Genomic DNA, 13,515 nt, shown 5'->3' with positions numbered 1-13,515 from the left:
GATAGATGGTCTTCTGGTCTAAACCTGTTGGACTTTAACCTGGTGTTGTAAGACTTCTTAAAGGGCAACTAGGAACAGGTGACCGAAGGGGAGGGGGGGAAGGGGGGGACAATGGTGAGGGGAAAACGGATCAATGGAAGAAAGTAAAACACCGTAATACAACGCAGGAGACCTTTTGGCCCATCAAATCTGCACCAGATACATTTAATACATTCTTCACGCTAATTGGAAGATGAGGTGCTGTTTTCCACTAGAGAGAAGCAGGAACCCGCCAACCGGAGGCTGGGCCAGCAGGCGGCAGGAATTGTCGCACGGTTTGTGGGCTCGGAGACTCGTTCATACTGACCGACGGTGAAGCCCCCGGAACATTTTCTCATCTTCACCCCCTGAGGAACCTGACAACATTGAGGTCAACAATTCCAGAACCACTGCTCGAACATTAAAGTGTCTCCTATTGCCATTCACACCTCCTCTACACCCACCCTCTCTTTACACATCCCACTTACCACCACCAACCCTTTCCACATTCTGCCTTCCTGGCTGCGGGCTCGGTCCTCCGACCTGCGGGTGGCGCTGTTCCCCGCGGCGGGATCGGTCCTCCGACCTGCGGGTGGCGCTGTTCCCCGCGGCGGGATCGGTCCTCCGACCTGCGGGTGGCGCTGTTCGCGGCTGCGGGCTAGGTCCGCCGACCTGCGAGTGGCGCTGTTCCCCGTTGCGCGATCGGTCCTCCGACCATGCGGGTGGCGCTGTTCCCCGCGGCAGGATCGGTCCTCCGACCTGGTGGTGGCGCTGTTCCCCGGTGTGAGTTTGCTCCTCAGGCCTCTGGGTGGAGCTGTTCCCGGCTGCGGGCTCGCTCCTCCGGCCTCTGGGTGGAGCTGTTCCCGGGTGCGGGCTCGCTCCACCGGCCTCTGGGTGGAGCTGTTCCCGGGTGCGGGCTCGCTCCTCCGGCCTCTGGGTGGAGCTGTTCCCGGGTGCGTGCTCGCTCCTCCGGCCTCTGGGTGGAGCTGTTCCCGGGTGCGGGCTCGCTCATCCGGCCTCTGGGTGGAGCTGTTCCCGGGTGCGGGCTCGCTCCTCCGGCCTCTGGGTGGAGCTGTTCCCGGGTGCGGGCTCGCTCCTCCGGCCTCTGGGTGGAGCTGTTCCCGGGTGCAAGATCGCTCCACCGGCCTCTGGGTGGAGCTGTTCCCGTGTGCGGGCCCGTTCCTCCGGCCTCTGGGTGGAGCTGTTCCGGGTGCGGGCTCGCTCCTCCGGCCTCTGGGTGGAGCTGTTCCCGGGTGCGGGCTCGCTCCTCCGGCCTCTGGGTGGAGCTGTTCCGGGTGCGGGCCCGTTCCTCCGGCCTCTGGGTGGAGCTGTTCCGGGTGCGGGCCCGTTCCTCCGGCCTCTGGGTGGAGCTGTTCCGGGTGCAGGCTCGCTCCTCCGGCCTCTCGGTGGAGCTGTTCCGGGTGCGGGCCCGTTCCTCCGGCCTCTATCGCTCCGAGTTGCGGCCCAGGCGGGCGGGCTGCTCCGGGACCTGGAGCTGGATTTCCCCCGGCACCAAGACGGTGACATGGCGGCGGCGGCGGCTCAACAGCAGCAACAACAGCCGCCGGCCGGACTGAGCCTGGAGCAGGCGAAAGGTGAAGGAGAGGCCGGGGAGGGAGGGACAGGAGGGGTCGATGGTGATGGAGGGAGAGGAGAGGTCGGGGATGAGGGAGAGGAAAGGTCGGGGTGATGGAGGGAGAGGAGAGGAGAGGTCGGGGTGATGGAGGGAGAGGAGAGGTCGGGGTGATGGAGGGAGAGGAGAGGTCGGGGTGATGGAGGGAGAGGAGAGGTCGGGGTGATGGAGGGAGAGGAGAGGAGAGGTCGGGGTGATGGAGGGAGAGGAGAGGTCGGGGTGATGGAGGGAGAGGAGAGGTCGGGGTGATGGAGGGAGAGGAGAGGAGAGGTCGGGGTGATGGAGGGAGAGGAGAGGTCGGGGTGATGGAGGGAGAGGAGAGGTCAGGGATGATGGAGGGAGAGGAGAGGTCGGGGTGATGGAGGGAGACGAGAGGTTGGGGATGATGGAGGGAGAGGAGAGGTCAGGGATGATGGTGGGAGAGGAGAGGTCGGGGTGATGGAGGGAGAGGAGAGGTCGGGGTGATGGAGGGAGAGGAGAGGTCGGGGTGATGGAGGGAGAGGAGAGGAGAGGTCGGGGTGATGGAGGGAGAGGAGAGGTCGGGGTGATGGAGGGAGAGGAGAGGTCGGGGTGATGGAGGGAGAGGAGAGGAGAGGTCGGGGTGATGGAGGGAGAGGAGAGGTCGGGGTGATGGAGGGAGAGGAGAGGTCGGGGATGAGGGAGAGGAGAGGTCGGGGTGATGGAGGGAGAGGAGAGGTCGGGGTGATGGAGGGAGACGAGAGGTTGGGGATGATGGAGGGAGACGAGAGGTCAGGGATGATGGTGGGAGAGGAGAGGTCGGGGATGATGGAGGGAGACGAGAGGTTGGGGATGATGGAGGGAGACGAGAGGTCAGGGATGATGGTGGGAGAGGAGAGGTCGGGGATGATGGAGGGAGAGGAGAGGCCGAGGATGGAGGGAGAGGAGAGGTCAGGGATGATGGAGGGAGAGGAGAGGTCGGGGATGATGGAGGGAGAGGAGAGGGCAGGAATGGAGAGAATGGTCCGGAATCTGTGCTCCACATTGACCCTTGGGTGTGGTCTCGTTTTGACGTTCAGTTATAGTTTGGAATTTTAGAGACTATGTCCAAGAATGTGAAGCTCCCACTCTATCATGTCCAGTGGCTTTTCCCTCCGTCTTTTCTTTCTTTCTCTCTCTCTCACAGTGATATTCACACTGTTTCTCTCTCTCTCCTTTCCTCAGTGGTTTTAACTGAAGTGATCAAGGCCTTTGGTTCCCCCGACAATGCTATGAGGATGGAGGAGGCTCGGGACAACGCCTGTAACGACATGGGCAAGATGCTGCAGTTTGTATTGCCTGTGGCAACCCAGATCCAGCAGGATGTTATCAAATCGTACGGCTTCAGCAATGATGGAGAAGGCAAGTGTTAGTGTGGTCTGTTGGAACCTAACTGGAGCCCCCACCACAGTGGAGACTGTTCTCCCACACTGGAGCTCACACCCACTTACCCCAATGCTGGTATCGCCTTCCCCACACTGGAGCGTACCCCCTTACCCCCAAAATGATCATCTTTGTCACAAGTAGGCTGACATTAACACTGCAATGAAGTAACTGTGAAAATCCCCTAGTTGCCACATTCCGGCACCTGTTTGGGTACACAGAGAGAGAATTCAGAATGTCCAATTCACCTAATATGCATGTTTTTTTGGATTTGTGGGAGGAAACCGGAGCACCCGGAGTAAACCCACGGAGAACATGCAGATCCCGCAAAGGCAGTGACAGAAGCCGAGAATCGATCCTGGGACCATGGAGCTGTGAAGCAACAGTGCTACCCACTGAGGCACACCCACTTACCCCCATAATCTTTATTAGTGTCACAAGTAGGCTGACATTAACACTGCAATGAAGTTACTGTGAAAAGCCCCTAGTCGCCACATTCCGACGCTTGCTGGGATTCACAGAGGGAGAATTCAGAATGTCCAATTCACCTAACAGCACGTCTTTCGGGACTTGTGGCATGCTGGAGGCCACCCACTCCCTCCACTCTAGAACACGCTACCCATTCCCAAAACTCCACACTGGAGACTTCCCCTCCACACTGGAGCACATCACCCCCATGCCACTGGAGACTGTCCCCATCACACTGGAGCACAGCAGCTCCACCACTGCTGGAGGTGAGCGCCCACCACAACCCAAATCTGTCCTCTGCGTTCCACCGAGGAGTTGCACTGAGATGTGTAAGCTTTAGGTGGACTGTCAGCTGTGAGCCATGAGATGAATTTTAGCGGAATTATAAGGACAGGGCCGAGGAGCGTTTTCAATCACCTCCAATCCCTGTCACCCAAGTGGGGCAACAGTAACCAATCACCTATTTCTTAGCGTGTTCCAGTCTTAAGGCTTGGGTGGAAACATCTCGGTCAAGGAAATGTATTTAAATTATTTCGCAGGATGTGGCTAAGCCGGTGTTTATTTCCCATCCCTTATTGCTCTTGACAAGGTGGTGGTGAGCTGCCTTCTTGAACCGCTGCAGTCCCTGTGCTGTTAGAGAGGGAGCTTCAGGATTTTGACCCAACGACAGTGAAGGAATGGCTGCGTTTCCAAATTCCCGTACCAGCCTCCTCGAACAGGCGCCGGAATGTGGCGACTAGGGGCTATTCACAGTAACTTCATTGAAGCCTACTTGTGACAATAAGCGGTTTTCATTTAATTTCAAATCAGGGTGGCGAGTGACTTGGAGGGGAACCTCCAGGTGGTGGTGTTCCCACTTGTCCTTCCAGATGGTAGCAATCGTGGGTTTGGAAGGTGCTGCCTTAGGATCCTTGGTGGGTCCCTGCAGTGCGTCCTGTAGATGTTACACACGGCTGCTGCAGTTTATCAGTGATGGAGGGATTGAATGTTTGTGGAAGGGTTGGTGTAATCAAGCGGGCTGCTTTGTCTGGATGTTGAGCTTCTTGAGTGTTGTTGGAGCTGCACTCATCCAGGCAAGCGGATAGCATTCCATCACACTCCTGACTGGTACCTTGTCGATGCTGGACAGGCTTTGGGGAGTCGGGGGGGTGAGTTACTCACCGTAGGATTCCTGGCCTCTGCCTCTGACCCGCTCTGGTAGCCACGGTATTGATAAGATTAGTCCAGTTCAGTTTCTGGTCAATGGTAACATACCCCCCCCCCCCCCGCCCCCCCCCACTCCCAGGATTTTGGGAGTGCAGGATTGAGCGATGGTAACGCTGTTTAATGTCAGGGAGCGATGACCTGGTTAGATCCTCTCGTTGCAATGAAGTTGTAAAACTCAATAACCGAGGAAATAAATCCGTAATCACCATTGGTTCTGCCTGAACTGCGTAGCACAGCATCCCGGAGATTGTCCTTGGCATCTCAAGGCCCAGAAACAGGAGGACCCCACTTAGTCCCTTGAGTCTGTTTCGCTATTCAAGGAGATCATGGCTGATCTGTGCCACAGATCCACTGCCCCCCCCCCCCGGGATCTTTTCCACTACGATTAAATCGCCCTCCCCAACTCAAAGGAGTGCAAACTGATCCTCATTTAACCCTTTGAGGACGCGGTGAGGAACCAGACCCGCCTGCAGCCCACGCACTTCAGGCTGATGAGCCTCAGGGTGCGAGACAGAGGTGTGTTACTAAGGGCTGGGTAAGAACATAACAGGAGTAGGCCCATGGATCCTGCTCTGCCATTCAATAAGATGGTGGTGATCGTCGGCCTGGACGTCTTTCCCGCCCGCTCCCCTTGATTCCCTGAGAGAGCAAACATCTGCCTGTCCCAGCCTTAACTATATTTAATGATGGCGCACTCACAACATCTGGGGTAGTGAATTCCAAACCTCAGCTCTATCGCCCCCCCCCCCCCCCCCCCCCCCCCCATGCAAGTAGATCCTTCCTTAAATCTGGAGACCGAGACTACACCCTGCAGTCCAGGTGTGATCTCATTGAACCCCTGCACACTTGCGACAAGTCTTCCTTATCTGTCTGCTCCAACCCCCTCACACTAAAGACCACCATTGGCGGCACGGCAGCACAGTGGTTAGCACTGCTGCTTCACAGCTCCAGCGTCCCAGGTTCGATTCCCGGCTTGGGTCACTGTCTGTGCGGAGTTTGCACGTTCTCCCCGTGTCTGCGTGGGTTTCCTCCGGGTGCTCCGGTTTCCTCCCACAGTCCAAAGATGTGCAGGTTAGGTGGATTGGCCGTGCTGAGTGTCCAAAACGATTAGGTGGATTAAGGGGATAGGGAGGAGGTGTGGTCTTAAGTTGAGTGCTCTTTCCAAGAGCTGGTGCAGACTTGATGGGCTGAATGGCCTCCTTCTGCACTGCAAATTCTTTGAATTCTATTGCCTTCCTAATGGTCTGCTGTGTATGCATGCTAGCTTTCTGAGTTCCTTGCACATGTCGCCCCCATGTCCCTTTGAGCGTCGACGTTTATTTTCCCGTTTCTCCTTTTTGTCTTTCAAAGGTGTGCTGAAGTTTGCGAGAATCATCAAGACCTACGAAGGCCAGGACCCCGAGATTGCGGCCATGTCCGCCAAGCTCAAGTCCATGTTTCTGCCTCCGATGACGGTCCCTCCCCACAGCGCAGGCATCTCCGCGTCCTAACCTGCTGAGAGTGAGGGGGGAGGTTGCTGGAGATTGTGACACGGCGGGTCGTGCCTTTTTATTTTTTGAAAATCATTTCTCTCCGGTGCCACTTGGACTGCCGAACGCCATCTCTGATTCCAGAACATTGATCCTGTTTCCTCCTCGATTTGGTATTCACGTGGTCGGTGTGGGACACCTTCCAGCCTCTCGCGTTCATCTCTGCCGTAACCCGCCCAGAGCACATTCGCACTTTGGTTTGAGGTGCTGACTGACTGGGACTTGCAGGCCCGCCCGAGGCAAGACGCCACTCTCTGTGCTGCGGCGAGGCTGCCTTTGTACTCCTCGGGCTGAGCAGGGCGAGCTGAAGGATGCCCTCCCCCTGGTCGTACCCCCCCCCCCCCCCCCCCCCCCCCCCCACCTCGGGCCTGGAGTTAGTGACTCCAATGGAGAGAGTGGAATTCCTACACAGCAGAGTGGCTCCTGATTAGCAGCTGCTCCCCTCGCCCAAAACTGTGCCTGCTTCCAGGATGTCTGCTCCTTCGGTTTGCGATTGGCTGTAAGGGGAGGAGATGCATGAAGGGACTTGGAATATTCCATAATTTACCTCCTCACCCACCCCACCCCTCCAGCCTGGCCCTCCTTGTCTGGCACACAGTTTCCATTCAGCAGACACTCTCGATATGACAGATTTGGCTTTACAGTAGATTACGAAGGGGCGGTGTGGTTCAATTGAAAGTGCACCATGTCTATTTACAGTCCTCGGATTTTTATTTTTCTATTTAGCACTTTGTGGAACTCTCACAAAGGTCGAGGAACAGAAAACCCACAGTGGCTCTCGCTGGGGGCACATTTCACCTCTGCGCGTTTGAAGACAGGCTTCCCCCTCCATCTCAACCACCGACCACTAACAGACTTCCTGTCTTCCCACCCTCTGCTACGAAACCAAGAAGCTAACTTGCACCGGGGCTTGTTGAAGAAATTACAAAAGCTCTGTCCTCTCCCGAGCAACAGCCGTCAGTTACATAGGTGGTTGCCTTCTTACCTAATGGTGTTTCTGGCAATGGACTGGCTTAAAACCGCTGCGCAGGTCAAAGAGAGGAACGGCTGCATTTGTGTAGCACCTCTCATTCCCTCAGGAAGACTCCGGCCAGTGACGTTTTTATTTTGAAGTGTGACTGCTATTGTAACGTGGCAATTAATTCCCACACAGCAAGTTCCCACAATCCGATTAGCGAGCGGATCATTTTTTTTTTTCAAAGGAAGGATAAATATTTGGCCAGGCGCGAGGAGAAATAGTGCTGCGGGACCCTTTACATCCACTTTGGCGCGCAAAGGGGGGGGGGCTTCGATTCGGCGTCTCATCTAAGAGCCAGTATCTCTGACGGTGTGGCACTCCGTCTGTAAGGCAGCGGGAGTGTCACCCTGGAACTCGAGCATCTGATCTGGCCTCAGCCTCCTGACTGGGTATTAATTAAATAAGATGACCCAGGGTTTTTTTTGGGGGGGGGGGGGGACGGGGGGTGGCTGACACCCAACATCGTGACATCGGAGGCAACAAAGTAATGGACTGACCGAGGGGTTAATTTAGCTGCTCTGATCAGCTACCTGGCGCTGTGGCAGATTCCTTCACCTTGCTGTTTAATTAATTTAAATTAAAAGATTACAACGGATGTACGGTCGTTAGCCTTTTCCGGTGTTTGTGCTGCCCTGGAGCCTCCTGCCCTCTTTTCTCGTCTAAATCTATTACAGTGACCCCCCCACCCCTCCCCTCCCTGCCCTGCAATTCTGATCGTGCTGCCCCTTAATTGCATCCATGCCATTGGCTTCCTGTGGTACCGAGTTCCAGGCTCTTGCCACTCCGGGCAGTTGCATTGCTCCTTTTTTTTCTAAAGTTCACTCCGGTCTGACACTGGCATGTTTCTCAGAGTCATCGTAGATCATGGAGAGCCCAGAGGTGGTCGGAGTCCTTCGAACCAGTGCTGCAAGTCGGTCAGATCATGGCTGATCCGCGATCAGGAGAAACGGAAATATTTCAACGCCGTTTAAAATGGAAGGGTAGTGTTTCTCCTTAAAATGGTTAACGAAAATGGGGCACTTTTTAACTCTATGTAGTCAGCAGACAACATGGAAGAGGAGACTACTAATTGCAAAGGCATGCGTGATGAGACTTGCCTTGATTATCTGCTGCTTCGACTGATGGTGCTTTTCTGCAGTTTATTTCATCCAGCTCTTGAACACACCCCACCCTGCATTTTCTTTTTTAATGTAAAAAATGTGTTTCTAAATACATTGTCATGTGCTTGACAATTTCACATACTGGACAATAAAATAGGAGAAATGTACTTGACCAATGTGCTACCAATTGTGGCAGTTTCATTGTTCCTGTCTATGCCCTCTAATTTTTAATTGTTCATAAGATGTGCAGGTTAGGTCGATTGGCCATGATAAATTGTCCTTCGTGACCAAAAAGGTTAGGAGGGGTTACTGGGTTACGGGGATAGGGTGGAAGTGAGTGGGTCAGTGCAGACTCGATGGGCCGAATGGCCTCCTTCTGCACTGTATGTTCATAAGGCATGTGATGTTAACAAATATCCCTAATTGCCCTTGAGAAAGTGTTGGTGAGCTGCTGCCTTGAACTGTTGTAATGTAGGTACTTCCACAGTGGTTTGAAGGAGGGTATTCCAGGATTTTTACTGAGCAATGAGTATCTCCAAGTCAGGATGGTGAATGACTTGGAGGAGAAGTTTTTTCTTTTTTTTAAATTGGATTTAGAGTACCCAATTATTTTTTCCAATTAAGGGGCAATTTAGCGTTGCCAATCCACCTAGCCTGCGCATCTTTGTGTTGTGGGGGTGAGACCCACGCAAACACGGGGGGGAATGTGCAAACAGGGACAGTGACCCGGGGCCGGGATCTCACCCGGGTCCTTGGCGCCGTGAGGCAGCTGTGGTAGCCACCGTGCCACCCTATCTTGGCGGAGAACGTGCAAGTGGTGTGTCACCATATGTCTCCTGCCCTTGTCTTTCTGGATGGTAACGGTTGTGGGTTTGAAAGGTGCCGCCTAAGGAGTATTGGTGAATTTGCTGCAGTGCATCTCGTAGCTGGTGTACACCAGTGTTCTTCAAAGTCAGGGACGTGACCCGCGGGTGGGTGTCGGGAGGGCCGCGAAGCCGTCCTTCGCGGAGCTCCCGATCGCGCAAACCCCCGCGCAGCAGCCGGCTTTTAATAACGCCGGCTGCAAGTGGCCTTTAAAATGGCCGCGAACGTGTAAAAACAATTCAGCTGCATTGCGCATGCGCGCACGATCATCGGCGTGCATGCGCAGTGCTGCCGCTATTTTTTTAAACGGTCGCAGCTTTTTGTTTACAAGTTCGGGGGGGGTTTTATTCATTTTATTCATTTATTCATTTAATTTTTATTTTTTCGTTTATTTATTTATTTATTTATTTTTTTGCAAGTTCGGGGGGGGTTTTATTTGATAAAATTTTACAGGAAAAAACTGCAGACCTTTGTACAGTCGGAGACTCCATACTTTCCGACACCAGAAGGCTTCACCTTCATCCAACAGGTTCCATTGGAGGAGCGTGTACGAGGGCCAAAGGGACCCAAAACCATTTCCTCCATTTTTATCAGCAGCAAACAAGGTAAGAGAAAATGGTGGGTCGCTCAGGTCGGCCGGTGTGGGTCGCAAAGGTCGTCCGGCGTGGGTCGCTCAGGTCGGCCGGGGTGGGTCGCGAAGGTCGGCCGGCGTGGGTCGCTCAGGTCGGCCGGCGTGAATCGCTGAAGGTCGGTCGGGTTGGGGTCCCGAAGGTTGGCCGGTTGGTAAAAGTGGGTCCCCGGATAAAAAGTTTGAAGAACACGTATACACTGTACATCAGTGGTGGATTGATGGAGCATGCCGCTTTGGCAATTATAGGGGAGTTAAGAAGTATGGCTTGTCCAATTTTCCTTGACTACGTTCATTTATCCATCGTAAAATATTGGAGATGGACCAAATTGTCCTATTTGGCCGTCAAGAATCGTCTACTGGGGAAACAAGTCGAATCCTGTTCACTTTATTTACACTCCCCTTGGAGAAGGCAGCAGATCATGAGAATGGATGTATTGGGTGACTGACTGTGGGAGGGTGCGGGCCGAAGGCAAGAGATCATGTGATGTAACCCCCAGGAATACGCCCAGACGCCATTGGGAACCCGAGGGCAGAACCCTAGGTCTGCCCTACAGCTGCATGTTCTCATCCTCGCTTTTGTCAACTGAGAGGATCAATTGTACTAAATAAGACATAAAACTTTTGTAACCTAATCAGAGGGGTGCCACAGACTCTGATTGCCCATCTGTTCACCACAGCTGTGTAAAACTCTGGAATTCCCTCCCTAAAGTTGACCATTTCTTCTTTGAAAAAAACTTTCAAACATTTTGGCCCGGGACCCTTTTTTTTACAACCGGCCATCCTTCGGGACCCACGCCGGCCGACATTTGTGATCCATGCTGCCCGAGCATTGTGCCTGACGTTTTTGCTTCCCTTTAATGTGACAGGTGAGGCTGCTTGGTCCTCATGATCTCACTTGCTTTGTCAATCAATGTTACATTTCTGCTAAGGGCTTCAGCTGATGATTTTAAGTTCTCGCTGCATCCTTTGAAGAAAATCAAGAGGTTTCTCCTCAAACTCACCATTCTTTGTCTTCAAATGCTTTTGAAGTTTTGAGGCCATAATCTTTCATTTGCCAGTACTTCCCTGCACATAACGCACATGGGCTTTGCATCTTGATTTGCATTGGCACAATTAATAAAAACCATACCTCAAGAAATCCTCTTCTGGCTTTCAGCTTCTTAATGGGTTGTTCATCAGAGGCTCTGGAGCTCATGCCAGCACTGCTTTGTCCTGCCGTGGAGTCTCCTGAGAAGCACTCTGCAGCAGATTCAGTTGTGAGCTCCTGGCCTGTTTGTGTCTCTGGCCGTCCCTTCCTTATTATAAACTGATCCATCTTCAGTTCTTCACACACTCCTGTTGTTTGCATGCTGGCAGCTACAAAATGGAGGAATTGGTCCTCCAGGATATTGTGGCCAAATCATGAATTGCGTAACATCAGTGTACGTGCCAGGCATGTGACCTCTCCCTCACCACTTCTGGTATGAAGACTGCCTTTTTAAAAAAAATTTGGTCCTGGGACAGCTGATGTCAGGAGGAGACGGTACTGGGACAGCACGCTGACGTCAGGACGAGACGGTACTGGGACAGCGTGCTGACGTCAGGAGGAGACGGTACTGGGACAGCACGCTGATGTCAGGACGAGACGGTACTGGGACAGCACGCTGACGTCAGGACGAGACGGTACAGGGACAGCACACTGACGTCAGGACGAGACGATACAGGGACAGCACGCTGACGTCAGGACGAGACTGTACTGGGACAGCATGCTGACGTCCGGACGAGACGGTACTGGGACAGCGTGCTGATGTCAGGAGGAGACGGTACTTGGACAGCACGCTGACGTCAGGAGGAGACTGGTACTTGGACAGCACGCTGACGTCAGGAGGAGACGGTACTGGGACAGCGTGCTGATGTCAGGAGGAGACGGTACTGGGACAACACGCTGACGTCAGGAGGAGACGGTACTGGGACAGCACGCTGATGTCAGGACGAGACGGTACTGGGACAGCGCGCTGATGTCAGGAGGAGACCGGTACTGGGACAGCGCGCTGATGTCAGGAGGAGACGGTACTGGGACAGCACGGCTGATGTCAGGAGGAGACGGTACTGGGACAGCGCGCTGATGTCAGGAGGAGACGGTACTGGGACAGAGCGCTGACGTCAGGAGGAGATGGTACAGTGATAGCATACTGGGAGGTCATTCTGCCCCACTGGGCACCGGGCCTGTGCACTGCCAGATCTGCCTGAAGGGGGGCATGCATGCGGGACAGCATTCTGTTTTTTTTTAAACAGCACATGGTGTCCCCATGAGTATTATTTGTGAAGACTGATAACTTATAATGCACCATTATAGTGACACAATTGCAGAGGTTTCAAACATTCGCACAGATTTCAGATGCCGGCGCTTAAATTCCACTTGCACTGCCGCAGAGGAGAAACACACATCATTTATTTTCTGTGATTGTTGCTGGTGCCTACTTCTTGGATCTGCTGTTGATGTGGTCATCTCATACTTCCTCCTCCCTGTGACGGTGTAGGCATTGAAGTACTTGTGGAAGCAGTGAACTGGTGCTGACTGCCAGCATCGTGACTCGTCACTCTCACCCCTCACACAAACGTCACTCGACGCTCTCCTTGTCCTTCACAGACCCCGAGCTCCCAACAGTCCCACTGCCGAAAGTACCGCCCCAGTAACCCAATAACCCCTCCTAACCGCTTTAGTCCACTAAGGGCAATTTATCTTGGCCAATCCACCTAACCTGCACGTCTTTGGACTGGGAGGAAACCGGAGCACCCGGAGGAAACCCACGCAATCTAAAAGCTGGTCGCGGCTGTTGGGCACTTCTCCCGCGATCAGGAGTGCCACAACCGATCGCTCCACAACCCTCTGACACCCGCCCACGACCCACACATGGGCCGCGACCCTTGGTTTGAAAAACCCTGCTGTACGGTTAAACAGATATTTGTAGGGTTATAAATTGAGGCTGATTACTAATGTGAGAAGAGTTGTGGCTGAAAAGTGTGTGGGTGGGGGGGGGGGTCAATTTATCCACCAAATATATGCACAAATGAGAGGCTGTTGGATGCTGGAAAAATTGAGTCAACATAGGCCAGGGCGGTGTGTAGGGCGTGACTTTACGGTGCATTGTCAAAGCAGAGAACACATTCTCGAGTGGCTCCCCCCAGGTGGTCAGCATTTGTATGGTCACTTGAAAGGTGGGCTCTGATACATGTAAGAAATGCAGCAACCAATTTGCACACTAAACTTCCACATCAATTTTAGTGATGGCTGTCGGGAATTATGTATTGGGCAGGACTCCGGGGTGAGCTACCCTGCCCTTCTTTGAAATAGTTCCATCCACCTTCGAGGCAAGGTAGACCCTTGCCGTAATGTTTCATCTGAAAGATCGCACCTTCGACAGTGCAGCGCTCCCTCAATATTGCTCTGAAGTGTTGATTTGGATTTTGCACCATTTAGGACTGAGATAAGGAGAAATTTCTCCGCTCAGAGTGGTCGGCCTGTGGAATTAGTGACCACAGTAGACAGTTTAGGCCAAAACACATTGTTTTCAAGAAGCAGTTAGATATCGCACTTGGGGCGAAGGGGTTCAAAGTGTTGCCTTTTTTTGTGGATCTGCTGTAAATATGGGCAATCAGTGAGGTTGCCCTACTTCCTTTGGATATCA

At 53.5% G+C, this 13,515-nt stretch overlaps 1 protein-coding gene across 1 annotated transcript; it reads left to right on the top strand.

Annotated features, from left to right (window-relative positions):
- The first annotated feature begins 1,436 nt into the window (after nt 1-1,436).
- grcc10 (gene rich cluster, C10 gene) lies at nt 1,437-7,321 on the top strand. Its single transcript, XM_072475468.1, has 3 exons — nt 1,437-1,613; nt 2,834-3,010; nt 6,056-7,321. Exons 1-3 carry the CDS (start codon nt 1,544-1,546, stop codon nt 6,193-6,195), a joined length of 387 nt encoding a protein of 128 aa, XP_072331569.1. The 5' UTR covers nt 1,437-1,543; the 3' UTR covers nt 6,196-7,321.
- The last annotated feature ends 6,194 nt before the right edge of the window (nt 7,322-13,515 follow it).

This window comes from Scyliorhinus torazame, chromosome 14 (assembly GCF_047496885.1).
Source record: "Scyliorhinus torazame isolate Kashiwa2021f chromosome 14, sScyTor2.1, whole genome shotgun sequence".
Lineage (NCBI taxonomy): Eukaryota > Metazoa > Chordata > Chondrichthyes > Carcharhiniformes > Scyliorhinidae > Scyliorhinus > Scyliorhinus torazame.
Note: the sequence above shows the minus strand (reverse complement) of the source record. Positions and strands in the feature narration are given on the sequence as shown.